Here is a 19,659-nt window from a genome sequence, read left to right as displayed (position 1 = left end):
ATCAAGGAGGCCCAAGTCATTCAGCTAAATCCACCCTGCCTGGCCTGACTACATGGCCACTCACCCCTTTGTAGATGTCCACTTCCAAGGTTTGATTGTTATATGGAAAGAGTCCGGCATGGGGACTGCTGCTGTTTGTGCAGACTTCAGCCTAGAAAAGGAAAAGATGCTTAGGAAGTTAAGAGATTTCAGAGACCTGAAATCAGGGCTGGTTGAGATGGGGGAGGAGGAGATTGTGAGTTGAAAGGCATGAGCATTAATGTGTTGTGCGCACCTTACAGACTAGTGGGAGAACAGGGAGGAAAGAGACATGGCCTGATTTTTACTTATAGCAAGGCCCCTTTACAATGCCAGGACAGTGTAAAAGGACCTGTGTGTAAAGGAGAACCAGGCCCTGAGTAGAGGAAACACTCAGGCCCACTGTTAATATGGCAGCGATTATTAACGCAGGCACACAGTATTTTAGGGGATGCGTACATGACGGTTGGGAGGTGCAACAGTCAACTTTGAGCTAACCAGCAATGGAGCTATAGCCCTGAGTATGCACCCAGGATCCCAGCTGAGCAGGACTAACTCAGTCTGCTGCCTGCCTGGCTTGCTTTGTTGCTATTGTTACTCAAGCTAGACTGGAACATCATATGCTGCAGTCACATCTCCCATTGGCAGTTACATATCCCCACAGTGTCTGTGACTCCCAGTAATCCAGGAAGTTCACCGTACAAAACGCACCATCCCCAACAAACCCCAGAGACTCACCACATTTTCATTAGTCTTCTGAAAAAATGCTTCAGCAAAGACAGAGACGACAAAGACGTTAATGAGGAAGGAGATGAAGAGGGCAATGCAGGACTCTATGAAGAAATACTTATTGGCTTCTTGCACCTCCTTCTTGTTGGCACGATTCACCTGCCTCGACTGGTGAGAGAGAGAGAACATTGAAAGATGGTTACAGTAAGGACATTTCAGAATCTCTAGGAGATGGAACCAGCTGTATCTGCGACAGGTAGCTCCTCCCATCGCTGCTGAACTTAGGACAGACTAATCTGGCCAATCGGACAGCAAATATGAAGAGCTGAGCCTTATCCTTGACTGTATCCCTCTTTGTTCCCTGTAGGCAGCAGCATACAGCATGAGACAGTAGACACCAGCTAGCCAAGAGTAGCTGCTAATGCAACAATACTGTGGGGTGCACACAGTAAGCAGAGAGACATGGTTTGAGGAAGCAGGGCTGTGGCTGACCCTCATTCATACAAGCACATTATGCACCCATTCACCGGGTGCACTAGCGGCAATGTACATTTGAGCCATACTGCTCCTCCAAACAAGACTCCTCCACGGAGAACTGCAACTCCAAATGAAATCTCACCAGGCATTACATGCTTCCCAGTTTAGTCTGGCATCCAAAGGCTGCCTGGCCGTCTGCTGTAGTGCTAGGCTATACCCCAAGATATAGGAGCTAGTAAGTAAAGGGGCAGCATCAACCTGAGAGACGAGCACATGCTGCTGTGGGGAGGGGAATTTGGGGGAAAAAGAGGCAAAAACCTCAAACTTAGTGGCAGGACATACTGATGGATTTCAGCTTTAAAACAAATCAGCCTGCGTTTGTCATCTGATCCCCAACAGAATTAAATATGGATGAATCCCACAAGGCAGAGACACTGGGAATGCTGTTCAGATGTCTGAACTCTGGTTGAAGGCTTTTGCCAAGTGTTAATTTAGAGTGCAGGTCCTGTCATACAATGGTTAACGTGTGTTTGGTTAATTTATTTACCTTACCTTGTTAATTACATAAGATACAGTACTTTTTTTTTTTTTTTTTTTTTTTATCATGGTGCACCTGGCATATTCTAATTCTGAAAGCTTACACAGAACAGTCAACAATCAAACAGCTTATTGAACTGATCCCAAAGTGTGGAGAGTTCTCAGGAAAAGTCACAGGAACTTACTACAGAGCAGGATATTCAAAGGCGCTTGTTGGAGGTAAAACTCCCACTGACTTTGGACTAACTCTGCCATCATTAAAATCAATGGCAGTTTTCCCGCTGACTTCCTTGAGTAAAAGTGCAGCTGCTTTCACTTCTGGGTTCTTGAGTACAATAAAGGTGTGTTGTGCCCATGTGTGCTTTTATTCAATTAGTTTTCCAGAGGGACACCAGTGACTAGTACTTCAGTACATCCCTATCCCCTACAGCTGTACTTTCACACAAAGTACTCTTCCCACCTCTGCTTTCTTAAAACATCACTGTCACATTCTAATATTCTCATTGGACTGAGGAAGAGCGACGCAGCAGGGCTGTGGGAATTGCCCCCCCACTTACCTTAACTAAAGCAGAATGCAGGTACATGTTGTGTGGCATGATGACTGCTCCCACGATCCCCACCGCTTGTTCTAGCTGGGGGGTGCCACACTTCTCACAGTACGGCAAAAACATCCCCTTCAGTAGCTGTCCCTGGTCTGGTTTTACTGTAAAATACTGTACACAGACACAAAGCCATGAGTATCACTGGATTGGCACAGTTCACACAGCTGCTTGGATGGACAACTTGGAAGGCCTCAAATCTGCCCAACCCAAAAATTAATTTGGTACCAGCTGCCCCCACGTTTTAAAGTCAGATATGGGTGACCCACTAGCATCTAAACAGCAGCTGCGTATGCTCCTGGGTGGTTTTTGGAGGCAGGTACATAGGCAACAATTCTTGAGCTGGTCTAACCTTCTAGACCAGTGCCAACCAGATTTGAGCCAGGAGAAAAATGAAGAGCCCCAGTTAAAGTGGTGCCCACTGTAAAAAAGCTGCACTTAGGAGAACTGGTCTAAAGTGTTCTAGTGAAACAGCTTTCCACAGAAAGTTCTGGGTTTTTTGAACCAAAATCTTGATATTTGACTAAAATATCAAAAAAGTTGCCAGGCAAAACACTTTTGTTGTGGGGCAGGCAGAATCAGCTCTGATATGTTTAATGTTAAGCGTGGGCTTAAAGTGGTTTCCAAAATTGGGGCCATGGGCAAAGGAGGCTGCATGAGAGCCTGGAAGCAGAGGACAAATATCAGAGGAAGAAATGAAATTGCCTAGTTTCTAAAATGTTTTAAAGAATGAAGACACAAGCAGACAAAGACAGGGGAGGGGAGGTGGCCTCTATTTGTAAAGTAAAGCTCAAAGGGCTTGTAGTGCAAATTACCTCATATCCAAAGGTAAGAGCCATGATGGTAATCAGAAAGCCAAAAAATGCTTCCAGTTTTCGCAAGCCTGTGGAAGAGCCACACCATTAGCAAGTTCTGGGGTGCAAGTCTCAGGCATGCTGCTGAGGGGGCAGATTTCACCTGGCACGTGCACCTCAGGGGATATTCAAAATCGTTAAAAAGGAAAAGGAAGAACTCACCATACTTGTCCAAGAACAGGAACATGAAAGTATCAGCAATGGTAATAAGCACTCCACCCCACAAAGGGACTCTGCAACAGAAGAAGGGTTAGTTTGAATAGGGATTTTACCAGAACTCCTAGTCATGTCAGAGTCCAGGATTCCCAATATGCAGGGCAGGGATAAGGACCACTATTTAATAACTGCACATAAACTTACCTCAAGGTTTTGTTTGCAATCTGACTAGCTCCTTGGTCACTTAAGGCAAGAGACAAGCCTGTTTTCTACATAAACAGCTCAGATAAGAGATCCCTCTGAAACTATGCCTACATTTCTCTGCATGGTGAAAGAAGAGTTTCTGCAGGGAGCCAGATTTCTCATTAGCTGTAGGGCCAGGAGCTTGTAGTTTCTGATTTAAGTTTCCATTTCTAAGCTGCTTGGTGGAAGTGGCTAATTTGCAGGTGACATCGACCTAAAAAACAGCTGGGCTTTGGACTTCTAGGCTGAGATTCTACACCAATGTTCTTCCAGCTTTAGTTCTGGCCTAACAGAAGCTTGTGTGCTTCAGTAAGGCTACAGTTTAACATAAAGTCTGACACCCAAATGGAAGCTTATTAACAGTTCTACACTGTGTCAAGTCAACAATGGCTGATAACCGTGGGCTCAGAAATAACCCATTTTATTTAAAACCCTTTTATCTCAAATACATTTTTATGCAATACACAGGCCTGCTGAACAGGAGGGAGGAGGGCAAGGAGAACACAGAGGGCAACTGCATAGGGGCCTGGCACTGTCGGCCGCCACCACTGTGGCAGTAGCAGCAAGGAGCTCTGGGCCCCTATGAAATGCCACAGGAGCGTCACTCTGCCGCTCCATGTGGCTTCTGAGGGCTGTGGCCCAGCGCCGTCCTCCAGGCGGCGCTAAGGGCTGACTTCCACTGGCCCTGGCCCTTCTGCCCAAGGCTCTGCCCCTTCCAGGGCACGGAGCCGAGCCCTCCCACACCTTGCTCCTGTAATACATGATCCAAAGACAGAGCTGATGTACAGCTGAGCAGCACAGGGCAGCAATCTGCTACGATTCCCAACCTCAGAAAATAAAAGGGTCCCTTCTGGCACGAAGAGTTTTCGAACAGGACAGGCAACTGATAAGCACTAGGCAGAGAACGAGGTTCATCTCTGCTTCTCTCCGTGATAAAAAGTCAACTTACTTTCCAGCAGACAACAGGTTAATTGCGATTGCCGAGCCAATTACTTCTTGCATATCCGACCCAATGATTGCGAGTTCAATCATCAGCCACAACATAATTCGAGGCACCTGGACACAAACATTGGACTTCGATTACTTGACATTACAACCAGAAATACTGAATAGACTATTACAAGGGATGCTGCCCCCAACCCCCTGCACCCCACTTCCTTCCAGACTTCTGTGGGTTTACAGCACCAGTCAGGAAAACCATCTTCTCTTCCAGCATTGAAATTAACAGACACCCATGACCAGCGTTCCCTGCAAGCTGAGCTCAGGCTGCTGCCCACCCAGCTGATTAGTAGAGTGTCCCCAGCCACCCACACTAGGCAGCATGTGTTTCTATTGGAGTGCACATATGCACATGCCTCAGTGCACATAACAAAATTTATTCTGCCCACAGACGGAAACAATTAGAGGGAGCCCTGCCCAGGGCTTCAGTATATACTGATCAGGCCTTTGAATTGCTAACACACATTTTGAAGACCTTATGCATGTCAGCTGTCAGTTTATTTTCTGATCCTGGCTAAGTATGGATAATAAAACTAGACAGATGTTTATGGAACTATCTGAACCACAGGAATGGCAGGTGTGCATACATAACAGGTTTAAAATCAACATGCCAAAATGCCTTCCCAATAGAAATGTAATCAAGTTGTCATGACTTTTTTCATGAGAGATTTAGTGGAGGAAGGGGAGATTATAGATGGACAACGCCCCTAATTGTAAGGCCTTGATTAACGGGACTAAGTCAGACGAAGTTGTTTGAGTTAAATTAATGGAAATATTGGTTATGGGGACATTGATGTTTTCCACTGAATGGCTTTACTCGGTTTCAGTAAAAAATGAAGTCAGAGCCATATGCTCCTGGTGGCGTAAAAGCATTTCCTCAACAGCCAACATTATCACGATTATATGGCATTTTTAAATAAAGACTAGGTTTAAATCTCTGCAAGAGTGTTCCCTCTTTTTCCCATCCACATTCGGAATAAATTTTGTTATTTTCACCATGGCATGTGTGGACGTGCAACACTAATAGAAATACATGCTGCCCACTGTGGGTGGCCGTGGGTGCTCTACCAATCAGCCGGGCAGCACCTGAATCTCTCCTGGGCAGCCACCCACGCACGCAGCTTACAGGGAGCACAGCTCTTCACTCATCTGAAGAGGAAATCAGATTCAGTGATTCAAACAGGGAACTAGGAAGTCAGGACTCCTGGGTTCTATGCCTGGCACTGCCGATGTTGTGAGAAAGGAGAATTAGTCAAATCACTCAAATCACCCAAATTCACTCCAAGATCTCCACAGTGTAAGATGGGAACAGTATCACCAACCTCATGGTAGGCAGGTGGGCGATGAGGTTTGGAAAGTACATCACCACCCCTAAACATATGGGCAAAGCTGTTTTATAAATGTGAAAGCAAGGGTGCTAGATTAGAGGTAGCATTAGCACTTGTTTGCCAAGTATCAGCACTTAATAACCATTCTTTCAACCAAGAGCCATTGCAGAACCCTATTCGGAAATCCTCAGTTCTACATGTATTGTGCAAAAATGGACTTTGTTAAGTTTATTTTTAGAAATAAACCACCACCATGAGAGATGGATTCAACATATACTGATCAGTAGTAACACTCACATGAGCCACAAAAGACATATGGATGGTCTGAAACAGTGAATCACAATCTGACACATACCCTTGAGATCATCAAATAGCATCTTTATGAAAAGTAACAGAGAGCTAGCCGTGCTAGTCTATATACTATCAAAACAAAAAAGCAGTCCAGTAGCACTTTAAAGGCTAACAAAATAATGTATTAGATGATGAGCTTTCATGGGACAGACCCACTTCTTCAGATCATCTTTAAGAAAATGGAGCTAGACATTTCAGTATGACCAACCTAAACTCAGCAAGAGCATTTAAATTACTGTTAGCCCTTTAATGAATTACTGAATCCACTCTGTGGCTTCACATCTAATCTCTCCTTTCTTCCCCCAGCCAAACCCAGCAACAATTCCTGTTTCAGACCAGTCACTGGGAAGCCCGACATGGTTTTCCACCCTGCATCAATGAGCAAAGCCTTTCCTTGCCGTACAAAAGGAAGACCATCTGACTGTCACATGCACACACAGAGAGTGAATAGATTTTGAGATGAACCATGTTACTGGCCTTTACTGCTTTGCATGCAGAAAACAAAGAACTCTTTACCTAAAGACATACTTGTTTTTTTTAAAACCTGTCCCCTAGCAGGCTGTCTTCACGAAAGGCCTGTACACACTGTGCTTACTCTGGTATAACTTAAGTCTCTCAAGGGTGTGGGAAAACCACTCCCTGAGTGACTCATCTTATAAGAACCTAAGCACCAGGGTGGACAGCCTTCTGTCGGTGTGAGAAGCTCTCCTGTCAGCTTAATTACTCCGTCTCCCTGAGCAGCAATAGCAAAGCGATGGAAGAGCTCTTTTTCATCAGAGCATCTGCACTAGCAGCACAGCTTTATCTGTACACCTTTACCACAGGAGAAATTCTAATGTAGGCTAGCCCTCGGACAAGGGAGGACAGGCCATACACACCTAGTTTGAACCAACAGTGGAGACCAAAGGAGGTGTCCACAAACTTTTCAGCTCAGAACTCCTTTGAAAACACTGTCTAGAACTGTGGGGGGGCTATATGGCTGCTCCTTCCGCCCACCAAGCCCTTCCTCACATTTCAACTCTTCTATACTCCTGGGTCCCAGCCATTCAGAAAGCTTTATTTTCAATAACACTACTAACATCTCAGGTAAGCAAAGAGGCCAAGTGCATGAGAACAGGATCCAGAGGTTTCGAATCTAAAGGCCTTTAGGTCACCCACCTTTTGATACTGCCGGTTACATACTTCCGCAAGGTGCAGCCCTGTGACTACTCCCAGCCTCGCAGCCAGACGTTGCAGGAGGAGACCAATGACGGTGGCCAACAGCAGAACCCAAAGCAGCTGAAAGAGATGCAATAACATAAGGTAAGTAACCTCGTGTCATGAGACGAACAAGCCAGGGCTTGCACCAGACAGCATCTGGGTCTCCTGAAATTACAGTTCCCTTCAAAGGCTCTCTCACTAACAGATGCCAGGAACGTAATCGATCCATTTGCAAGTGCAGTCCCGTTGGGATTCTACACTTGGTTTTATAAGTCTGGCAATGAAGTATACAAGGGGTGGCACAGAAATTAAACCTGCAAGCCAGTCCGTTGTGTTGTTTCACCCTCAGGCACACCGTAAGCCTAAAATATGCTCAGTTCACTCTCCCCAGGATCAAAACACACAATCCTAGCTGGAGTTGACATGTCAGCAGCAAAAAGTTAGATAGTAACTTCCAAGCAGCACCAGGGCAGACTTTCAGACCCCTTGCAGTAAGGAGTCTGGCCAAACTTTTCAGCACAATAATGCTGAGGTGGCCTTGGGCATTTAGCCCAAGACTGGTTCTGTGCTTTCATCCGGAAATGGCAGCAGGCACCTGCTAGAAGAGCAGGTGGGCCTGGATGTACAGTATAAAAATTGCTTCACAGCCTCGAAAGCTTCATACTGACCTTAAACCCTGCGACAGCACCTGACTGCAAATCCGACTCGATGTTGCCTGGATCCAGGTAGGCGATGCTCATGAGAAAACCTGGCCCAGTGAAGGCCCAGAGTTTGCGGAAGCTAAACCAGGGATGCTTTAAAAAGGAGAAGATTGAAATGTTAATGCTGTGCCAAATCCTGTAGCTGATTCCAAACAAAACAGAGTACAGCCTCTGGGACCCAGCCCATTTAAGACAAAAAATTGGTAAGAGGCGCTTACAAGCTCTTTTAGCTGCCAGCAAAATGATAACCAGCCCCTGGCAAGATCTCTCCACTGCCTTATCAGTCGCTCTATTTTGAACTCCAAAGTGCATCGGTTTATTATGAGAACTTCAGGGCCACCACCACTTTAGCTGGGGGGATGACAAGCTAACTTGTATGCAATTCTCTGACATGCGCTGGCTTACCTATTCTTTACAGAGAAGACACCCATTGCATCCCCTACAGAACTTCTTGTGAAGGGCACATGGGCTCAGTGATTACACTGGTAGGTCCAGCTTAGCGCACAAACACTATTCTGACTTGCTTTTCTTAGCTGTGATTAATGGGAAGTATACTACCCTTTTCTGGGCACCCCAGACATTCAAGTTAACTAAATTGCCTGTAAGGGTTAAAACCACAGACAGTGGGGTCCTTGTAAGTCTCCAGACATGCTAGGGAAGCAGGAAGCATTCGCAGGAAGCCAGGCAAGCCAATGAAAACAGCATGTGAGTTTTTCAATTGAGAAAAATAAGGACCCTCCTGAGGCAGTCTTTGGGTGAGCAGAACTGAACGAAGAGAGAGAAACTGAGCCAGGAACCAGGCATGCAATTATCAGCAATATCCATGCGTAGGGAAGTACTAAGCTTTGGAATTACAGACAGGAGCAGAATGGGGAATGTTATTTTCAGGTCTGCAGGATTCCGCTATATGAAGTTCATGTACTATACACCTGCACATTCCATTTTTAACTGAATCCCAGGGAAGTAATTCTCTGTGTTTTAATCTTGTGGGATTTTTTTTTTAGTTGCACTGTAACACCACCAAGTATGTTTTCTTTGTTTTGTTAATAAAATCACCCTATTAAGACTATGATCTGATTCCTGTGTCCTAGAAGGCAGGAGGCTCTTTGTGCACGTGCTTAAAACTGCAAGGTCAGCTACCAGCAAAATTACGATTGTTTTCAAGCTCTCTCCAGAGGGAGGGTTAAAGAGCTTGAGGACACTGCACAGGAAGAAATTCCCACCTGCGTCTTCCTGGGTCCTCCAATGGGTGTGGTCAGCGTATCACCCAAGATCAGGGAATCAGTAACCCTGGGGAGTTTTTAAGCAGAAGCCTTAAGTGGCAGGGTATTTTTAAGTCTCTTGTGGGCCTCCACACTCTGCACTACAAGTTCCAGAGTGGGGAATAGCCTTGACGCAAGCAAAGCAAATTTCTACGTGGGATCATACCCTAGAAGTCACTTTGCTCCATAGCAGACGCAGACTGCTGTCCTGGGAAACATAACGAAAAGCAGCAACGTGGCTCTGGGGTGAGCGCTACGCCCATCCTCATCAGAACTGTGCATTCACTTGATACAGACAAATGCTCTGAAGGTTCTGTACAAGTCTGCTAACCCCGACAGAAGCAGCATGAGGAGCATGTGTTGTTCTGGCTAAGCTGACCTGTTTACTCTGAATGTAGCAATAGCAGTATGGCACCCACAGAAGGTAATGAAGCCGGCAGTTACTTGCTTTGTGTTAGTTGGCAGAGAGTCGCTCATTTTGTTTTAGTTGAGACAATGAACCCCACACAAGCATGACGGGCATCTCCCTTCCTTCTTAACATAGCTCTCTAGTGTTAGAAACAAGTAGCCAGCTCTCTTACTGAGCATCTCCATTTACACCGAAAAGGGACCCGAACACCCACAAAGAGAAATAAGTCATTAGGATACCACCACTTCCCTTAAAGCCATTTCCCCACCCAGGTGTGCTTGCAAAGTCTGGGGGCTCAGCCCCACTGACCTTTTCATCTTCCGGAATAGGGATCTTCTCATCGAAATAGGTGGTGAATGGTTCATCATTGGACTCCAAGGGCTGCTGTGGGACCACACTGCTGTAGACTGTGCTGATGGCCTCCTCGTGGTCTTCAGAGATTTCTTCTGGATTTATGGAAAAGGACACGAGTTAAGACAAGGGAGAAGTCGCTGTGCTGAAACCATGCAAGTTCCATTTTAAACCTGCCACTGCAAAAGCAAGTTCCAGAGGCAAGGCAGACAGCGAGGGTTCTAGCCACACTGCCATCCCATGCCAGGACTGGCTGGCTGGGGGTTGTTTGAGGGAACACATGGAAGAATGAAACATGTATACAGTGGCAAATCCACATAAAGAAGCCACTGCAATGAGTCGTGGTTCCCCATTTGATATTCAGCTGTGATAGCAAGAGCCAGAGAGTGAGGCAAGTTTAGTTTTCATTTGTTTTGACTTAAAATATTAAGATGAAAGTCCAAGTCCTCAATGCCCTAGAATAAATGAAGTCACCATTCCACTGCTCAGATTCCACCTGTAAGTGCAACTTGGCCCCTCACATCCCTTCATTCAAACAGACCTTAGCTCTCTCCAGAAATTCTACTGTCTTTTTCCTGAAAGTTCAGTTTAAGCCCCTAGGTGCTGCTAGTACAGTGAATTCAGCTTCAAGGAGGTACACTGCACCATTTGTCAAGATTTCTGGAAGCCAGGTGTCAGAGTTAAAAGCAACCAGAGGATTATTTTTCCCTACACAAGAGCTGCAAGAGTGCACACAGCAGACACGCTGTCCTCCTGAACACCCCAGATGCTATCTAATGTTAGGCTGTAAAGCAGGTAAACAGTGTCATTCCAGGGACAGAATTACAACTCTCAAAACTTTCACATCAGGTCCTTTAACTCCAGCCCACTCCTCCCTAGCAGCAGCCCTGGACAAAAGCCAGTTCTAGCCCCCAGGTTATACTCACTCTGGCTACACTCTCCTGGCATTATGCTTTTGTCTCAGAGGACGAAAAGCAGCAGCAAACTTAAGCCTGCCTTCTTGGCTACGGGCAAAAGTGACCATTTATAAATGGAGATGTAAAAGCTAGGTTTGGGCTCTTCAGGCAATTTCCAATTGCATCATCAAAGCAAACTGAAGCATGTTGTTCCTCCTCACTTCCCCGCCTCCCAAATACTTCAGCAGAGTCTCAGCAGATCTGTTTAATATATTTAAAGCAACAACACCTGCTTCTTTTCTTAGTAGCTTTGATTGCACAATATCTTGCTCAGCTAGTTAAACAAAGCTAAGGAAAAACAACGAGAAGTCCTGCCGCACCTTACACACTAACAGATTTTTGGAGTATAAGCTTTCGTGGGCTTTGTCAGATGCATGTAGTGGATATTCCAGGACAGTTTAATTATATAGGCTCGTGAAAAGGAGGGAGTCCCAATCAAGAGGAAGGCTAGAGTTGACGAGGTCGGTTCAGCCAGGAAGGATGTGGCCCACTTCTAGCAGATGATGTGGAGATGTGAACACCAAGAGAGGAGACACTGCTTTTGTAGTTGGCCAGCCATTCCCAGTCTTCGTTCAATCTTGAACTGGTGGCATCAAATTTGCCAATGTATTGTAGCTCTGCAGTTTCTTTTTGGAGTCTGTTTTTGAAGGGTTTTTTTTTTGTTGCAGGATGGCTACGTTTAAGTCTGCTACTGAGCATCCAGGGAGAGTGACGTGTTCTCCTACAGACTCTTGTATGTCACCATTCCTGATATTTGTTTATTCTTTCGTGTACAGACGGTCCAGTTAAGGAAGTTATATGAACAGTAAACCTTTGCCAAATGGTGCTGGGAAGTGGCTGCCTGAGAACTGGCTTCAGCTATCAATTTCATCTACTAATTTGAAAGGTGTTTGAACTGGATTCTTCCGAAGCAAGGTTTAGCCAAACTCTGGGGAAGGGAGACATGCAATCGGCAGCAAAGGAAGCTCCATGCACTTTCTTCCTCTCTTCCCACTTGGCATTTGCTCTTGTGCAGACTGCTTTGTTTCCTACCCTTTGACCCCTTACAGTCCTGATGCTCCTATTTACTACGTATACATAAATTCAGGTAAACACACATTCCTTTGTTTAGGATCAACCTCTTAACTTTTGCCCAAGCAGAGCTGTCTGCTTTTGAACATGTGCATCTTACAGGGGGAATTCAGAACTTTCCACATAATCTTGTTGTGTATTTTACCACAGTGGTAACTGGTAAGGGGGCTTCCAAGGAGGGGCCCTGCCCATGTGAGCCAGCCCCCGCCCTGCTCCACCCATGCCCTGCCCCTCACTTCCAGTGAGTGCAGCCACAGTCCCACTCTTTCCCCAAAGACATGTGGCCCGAAAGCTACACTGCTCGAGGGCAATGCCGCTCCAGACGAGGGGCGGGACTGCCCCCATGCTCCCCAGAGGTAGCACAGTGCTGATGTGTCATTAGAAGACCTCTGTATACTCCTAGGATACACATACTCTGGGTTGAGAGCCACTGCTCTAGTATTTACCCCACTTTTGAAAAAAACGAAACTCAGAACAAACTAGCTTCAGAAGACGACAATCTAGAGCAGCCAATGCAGAAAGGTAGGGCTGGAAGGAACTTCAGGAAATCATTTAGTCCATCCGCCTGTGCTGAGGCAGCATTAAGTACAGGCATACAACATTCCAAGTATGATTTACTTTCCTCTGCTGAGGCAGCTGGAGAAAGTAGATGACTCTTAAGCTACATCTACACTAGGCAAAGTAAGTTGACCACAGATATGCAACTCTAGCTACAGAAATTGCATAGCTAGAATGGACATATCTGCTCTTGGCTAACTTGGCTGTCCCTATGGGGGAAGCTCTCCTGTCGACCGCCCTTACTCCATGTCTCATGAGCAGTACAGGAGTCGACTGTAACTCCTGAGGTCAATTTTGCACATCCACGTAGGTCAGTCTTCTGAGATAGCATTGTCATAGCCTTATACTGCGAACACTCAAGAGGGAAAAAAAAAAAAAAAAAAAAGACAATCCTTGCCTCCGTTGTTGTTTGGTGCCTGCACAATTGGTCCCTGGTCCAAGGCACATCAATACAAATAAAAAGAGGATTGGAGAGGTCCTGGCCCTATCCTATCTAGTTCAAACCATGCACATAGCAGGGTTGAAGCAACTGAAAATAGAGACAGAATTCTCAGTCTTTCTAAGCAAGTTTTATCAATGTCAATGTCCATTCTTTTCTGACAGCTTGGGAGTTCCGATTGAGTTTTCACTATCTTTGTCGTTGACTGGTGGAAGTCTACTTTGTTTTCTTAGTCTTCACAGATGAAACCCCCTCCAAGGGGACAACCACTGCTAAAATCAAGGAGTATCCTCTAATGAAGCCCAGTGTTCCCTGTAAGCTGAGTCTTGGGCGGTCACCCAGGAGAGATTCAGGTGCCGCCCAGTTGACTAGCAGAGTGCTCACAGCCACCCACAGCGGGCAGCATGTGCTTCTGTTGGTGGCGCACATCTGCACAAGCCTCAGTGCACATAAGAAAATTTATTCCACCCATGGATTAAAAAAAATTAGAGTGAACACTAGCGAAGATGGTGATATTCTGTGTGGCACAGGGAGGGAGGAGACATCAGAAAGCCACCCTCCAAAAATTCAATCCAGCCTGCGAGTGATCCATGAGAACTTCAGCAAGACAAGCGGCAGCTTTCCAAACAACCTCTCCACACATTTTACATAGTCCACTGAAACTCCCTGCTCACAGCCAAGCACCCTTTTGCCTATGCTACAGCAGGTTTTGAAGAGTAGCAGACAATGCAACTGGAAAGACTGTCCAAGTGATCTGGCCACTGAGTCCTATCTAGTGATTTATGCTGCTCTTAGAGACTCCCAAGAGCTTCTGCTTTCAATTGGAAGTCACATGCAAAGTATGTTTAAGACACAATTCAGTCAAAGTCTTCTCCTGATTAGGAGGAGGAAAAATGTGCACGGAGATCTCCAAAGAAGCCTGGTATAGTGACCCAAATTTCAAAGGGAAACAGCCATCTAAATTCCTTAGATTCAAAAAAAAAAAAAAAAATTCCTGCCTGGATTCTCCCATTTTAAGTCACCTCCAACCAGTGTTCCTTCTAAGCTGAGTGCTTGGGCGGCCACCTAGGAGAGATTCAGGTGCTGCCCAGTGATTAGCAGAGCTCTGACAGCTACCCACAGTAGGCAGCATATGTTTCTATTGTTGGTGCACATCCACACGACTTGGTGCACATAAAATTTATTCCAATCCATGGGTAAAAAAAAAGTTAGAGGGAACACTGCTTCCAACCTATGACCTTGCCAATTCAAAGAAGGATGTAAATTGCAAGGAGTTCAGAAGAACTTTGCCTACTATGATTTTATAATTGTTTATAATGGGAATTATTGTACCTTCTTCTATGGAGTCTCGTATCAAGGTATTGAACTAGTTGGTCAAGTGGTCTGATCCTGTGTATCAATTCCCATGTTCCCAACATGGATACAAGTGTGCAATGTTACCATATAACGTTCTTCTCTCCTTGCCAGGCGCCATGATGGAAAACCTCTGAGTTGAGGGGGAATCCTTTGAATAGGTCACATTAACTACAAGAGAGAAGGGGGAAAAAGGACTGTTAGGGGTAGAACACACACAGAGACTGCATAAATCAGGGCGAAAAAAATGTGAGGCTACAACATGGACTAGAGAACTAGCAATTTAACAGATTAAATTATAAGCATGCTGCTATTTTGCTTGTACAGCCCTTTCCCTGCTTTAAAAGGACAATCAAATATTAGAAATAGACCTTTACATATGGACCCACTTTAGAAAAAGCTTGAAGAAAACAAGTCCCTTAGGAACTTAAAACAAAAATGCTGGGCGGGGGGGAGTAAGCAGGCTACCTAGAGAAACTAATAAATGTGGAAATTAGTTCTTGCAATTTCTAGTGCCAAGACCTGTGCTGTTCATAACAGACATTTCAACCCCATCTTTGGGGTTCACTATTTTAAATGAATGGTTAACATGTTCCACTCTGAGTGGAGAGGCAAAGAGATGATACAGCTCCTACAAAAAACTAAGAACAGTGGATGCTGATGAAGGCAACTCAAGCAGGTTGTTACACCCTCCCTGAGAGGGTTGCATGTTCTAATTCAGCCTAGACTCTCCAGAGACTTGCAGATTAAGAAAGCACTTTTGGTTAAATAACTTGAGTTTAAACTGACTCAAGGCCTTCCTTCTGATCCAGCAAATAGAGAGGACCTTCTGTCCAAGGGAAGCCCTTAATCCTTCTTAGGAAGCTCTGGAAGGACTTTGGTCAACGGAGGCCCCATAAGACTGATGGGTGACCTCGGGTAGGCTTATTAGCAATGCATTTAGGGATTTTTGTTTGGTTTGGCTTCTCTAGCATGCCATTAGCTTAAAAAGAAATGTGCTTGCTTACAAAGTGCTATGTGGTAACTCATAACCACTCATCACATTGTTCACAGCCTTCAAACAGAAAGTAAAGACCAGACACTAGCCTGCTTAGGCCGTCTGGCTTACTGAGAATATGGTTAGGACGGGGGGAAAAAGACACTGATTTTCACATAAGAGAAACAACAGCTGAGGGGCCAGAAGCCAAGAGTGAGGGAAAAAGAACAGCAGTTGCCCGGAATTGTGACATTTACAAACAATGAAACCACAACAGGGGAAGTAGGAAAGAATGGAAATTCTTTTGTGGGTAGAACCAGCAATCCCTATAAGGCTATGGTATAGGGATTAAGAACATACTCATAACCACGGCATGAGAATACTCTTCTAATGACACCCAGGATGACCTTCTTGCACCTATTTCCAAAATGAACATGTAACAGATTTAGAAGTAAGCCAGAGTTAGGCGCAGGGCTTCAGATGAAAGCTAGCACTCCCTAAATAGTAACACATCAACTTAAAAAAACCCTCAAAAACCAACAACATCAAAGCACAGCATGTAAAACACAATGTCCTCAAAACTGGTTATACATTAATATGGTGTTCTTCTCTCCCAGGACAGCTTCAGTAACAATGTTATCTTCCTCAATTCCACCTTAATATGGGCACAGGAGGCAGAAACCTAACTGGATGTTAACATTAAGTGAATTTGTGCCAAAGTCAAGATGTTCAAACTATAATTACAGTCCACGCATTCCATGCTAAACAAGCCAGCACAGCTAATGTGCAGCTGATGTGTTACAAGAACTCAGACAGACTTTACCTCTTGAGAGTCACAGCTCCTTTTCACTAGTTAGGACACTGCTACTCAAATACGCTCAAAGATTTTAAATTGTTTTTTCTAGAGCAGCAGATTAATTCAGAGTAAATGCTGTTGTGAGAACTCTATGCACCTCACGGCTCTCAATGAAATTTACTACGTCAATCCTCCTCGGGTGACTAACAAGCACATTTGTTCACCCTGTAAGTTTTCACTGTTACAGCATCTCTGAAAGCATGTCAGATTTCATGACTCACCATCTCTTCCAACCCTGCAGGCACAAGGGCACCAGACAATTGGTGATCCTAGTTTTGGTGCATGCCATATACTCTTGCGGTCTTAAAAGTGACAATTCCCCAGATGAAAAGTCTGATGCTCTACAGACTGAATTCCCCAGAGACTCTCATCCCTTACAGATACAAATGCTGTTGCCACACAGCATTCTGCTGCTGAAATTACACTTCTGACCAAATGTGGTAATTAAAATAGGCAAAATAATCACTTTGATCCAGTGAAACTACCACAGTCTGCAGTAGTTTCAGATGCAGCAGATTGGGTATAGCACCAGCAAGGTTTGAGGCCAAAGACATTATTTTAGATCAAGACCATAGTAGCTCAGGCTTAGACTCAGTTTGCATAAGCCTCTTAGAGGGACACTTGTCTTCAAGGATAGATCAAAGTTTGACCCATCTTAGCTATGGCATGTGACTGATCTTCCTTACTGCTCTTTCAGAACAACAGCTGCAAATCATTTTTATACTAAAATCTTAAGCAGCCACCACTGCCACAAAAATTTTCTCAGTTGGTGTGTAAAAACCAGCAACAAATGCAAGGATGCTATACAGAGTAGTCTGAAACAACTCAAATACCTTGGTAATTAGCCAGAAGAGGGCAGAGAGGCTAAACATGTGAATCATGTAATATACAAATCATCCCAAAGTGGTCAGGACTGTTCTATCTTAGGACAGGTCTTCACTACAAGAAAATCAGTGCTACCGTGGTTGATTGTCCCGAGTTCTATTTAGCACCTCTGACAGGGATGCACTAAATCAAACTCACAGGGTGTCCCTGTTGGTACTAATACTCCTTGCAAGCAGGAATAGAACCTGTTCCCATCACCCCTCCAGGTACATTGACTCCAACTATGTAATTAATGTAGCTGGAGTTGCATATCTTAATTTGACCTTCACCTTTAGTGTAGGCTGGGCCTTTGAGACAATTGAGGTCATCTATATGTTGAACCTTTCTAATTTGGAACTCTCTCAGCAACATCTGTTATCCAGCATGATTTTAGTTACCTGGATGACCACTTATCATGGGTGTGGCCAATTTTCCCATAGTCCCATACTTTGTTTACAGCCACAGTGTTCTGTGATGTTATTTAGCACTAAATTATCCCTAAGGCTGTGGCCACACTTGGCCAAAACTTCAAAATGGCCATGCAAATGGCCATTTTGAAGATTACTAATGAGGCACTGAATTGAATATTCAGCACCTCATTAGCATTAGGACGCTTCCGGCCGCAGCACTTCTAAAGCGTGTGGCTCGGCATGGCTACATGGAGGTCCTTTTCGAAAGGACCCCGCTCCTTTCGAAATCCCCTTATTCATCTCCGCTGAGAGGAATAAGGGGATTTTGAAAGGAGCGGGGTCCTTTAGAAAAGGACCCCCATGTAGCCACGCTGAGCCGCATGCTTTCGAAAGCCGCACTTTCAAAGTGCCACGGCCGGAAGCGTCCTAATGTTAATGAGGCGCTGAATATTCAATTCAATGCCTCTTAGTAACCTTCGAAATGGCCATTTGCATGGCCATTTCAAAGTTTCGGCCAAGTGTAGCCACAGCCTAAGAGCCTTACAAGCCCAATAAGCAGAGGAACTGTTGGTAATGTGCTAGACACTCGACCTCCCATGGTCCAGCAAATTCTCATTTGGCACTGGTCAGCTCCAAGGGTGCCAGACGAGAAAGGTTCAACCTATACCAGAATATAGGTTTGGTGTTGCTCCTGTAGATAAGGTCAATCATCTAGAGTAGCAGGGGAGAGATCTTGCCTGATTTTCTACAGGGTTGTACAGATAGTTTGTAGCACAGTTTACCTTAGAGTAGATGTAGTCATTACAGATAAAGTCTTAGGTTCCTACGTCATTTAGGTGGTTCTGAAATGCCTTTTTCAGAAGTAATTTAGGCACTGGAGAGCATAACACCTGCTGACTGTCAGTGAAACTTATGAAATTCTGAAAACTTTACCCATTGCTCTACAGACATACATTAACAGCAGATGAACCTCATACATCCTTCCTATCCGTTTCAAAGCTTGGTGGATTTATTTTTAGAAGCCATTCTGATAAAACCTGCTTTCTAAAACCAAACAGAAGAGATTCAACAGTACATTGTGATTTCCTCAAAACAAGCTCCCCAGAAGGAAATAAGTTACTTATTTCTGCAGCACATTCTATCACCACCAGCCTCAAAGAAGCTAATATAAAGGCAAAAGGGAAGATGATGATCATATGGCAAACATTCGTTACAAAAAGAACCTGACCTAAATATCTCCTTGCAAAAGGCATGTGTTTTCTGATGCGAGATACACCATTTTCCTATTATCACTACTGACAGGCTACAAGCCATGGCCTAGTTTCAACTCCCATGACACATGCATTCATTATGCCTGTCCTCCTTTGTCTAGGCAGTAAACACTTAAGCATGCAAACTTGAAAGCACTGTTCAACTGACCTTTTACAACTCCCTATTCAACACCTGATGCAGCACTAACAAGACACTATAGGCAAAGGAAAGCATGAAGGAGACACCTTAAATAAACTTCAGAGGGAAGTGGTGAATACACCATCAGTTGATGTCCAGCTAGGACATGTTTCTGGAAAGGCATTTTTTAGTAAACATCAGGGCTCAATCTAAGTTTCTATAGTCTGTAAAGCAAGCCAAAATAAAAGATCTAATGGTCTCTTCCAGCTTTAAAAGCTATGAGTTTGCAGAGCCCAGCTTTGGCTGGAGGGACTTATCCAAGCAGAAAGCCCTTGTTTTTGCTCTCTTGGGTCAGAGTAGTCATTGGAAGAGTGTTTGTGGGATTTATTTTGTGTGGAATGCTCCCAAAAATGCAACATGTCCACATGCTGATCACATAAAATACCCCAGAATTAAATCAGAATGGCTATGTCTACACGTGCCCCAAACTTCGAAATGGCCACGCAAATGGCCATTTCGAAGTTTACTGATGAAGCACTGAAATGCATATTCAGCGCTTCATTAGCATGCGGG

At 44.7% G+C, this 19,659-nt stretch overlaps 1 protein-coding gene across 2 annotated transcripts in view; it reads right to left on the bottom strand.

Annotated features, from left to right (window-relative positions):
* Window positions 1-19,659, bottom strand: part of SLC11A2 (solute carrier family 11 member 2) — a 40,712-nt gene that overhangs the window by 15,315 nt on the left and 5,738 nt on the right. For both annotated transcript variants that reach the window (XM_074979454.1, XM_074979455.1), the window contains exons 2-11: window positions 14,679-14,762; window positions 10,173-10,309; window positions 8,160-8,285; window positions 7,450-7,569; window positions 4,563-4,669; window positions 3,377-3,447; window positions 3,176-3,243; window positions 2,319-2,474; window positions 757-915; window positions 65-151 (exon numbers count right to left, since the gene is read on the bottom strand). In XM_074979454.1, coding sequence (XP_074835555.1) covers window positions 65-151; window positions 757-915; window positions 2,319-2,474; window positions 3,176-3,243; window positions 3,377-3,447; window positions 4,563-4,669; window positions 7,450-7,569; window positions 8,160-8,285; window positions 10,173-10,309; window positions 14,679-14,712 — 1,065 coding nt within the window. In that variant the 5' untranslated portion in view covers window positions 14,713-14,762. The remainder of the gene's footprint in view (window positions 1-64; window positions 152-756; window positions 916-2,318; window positions 2,475-3,175; window positions 3,244-3,376; window positions 3,448-4,562; window positions 4,670-7,449; window positions 7,570-8,159; window positions 8,286-10,172; window positions 10,310-14,678; window positions 14,763-19,659) is intronic.

Source organism: Carettochelys insculpta, chromosome 29 (assembly GCF_033958435.1).
Source record: "Carettochelys insculpta isolate YL-2023 chromosome 29, ASM3395843v1, whole genome shotgun sequence".
Lineage (NCBI taxonomy): Eukaryota > Metazoa > Chordata > Testudines > Carettochelyidae > Carettochelys > Carettochelys insculpta.
Note: the sequence above shows the minus strand (reverse complement) of the source record. Positions and strands in the feature narration are given on the sequence as shown.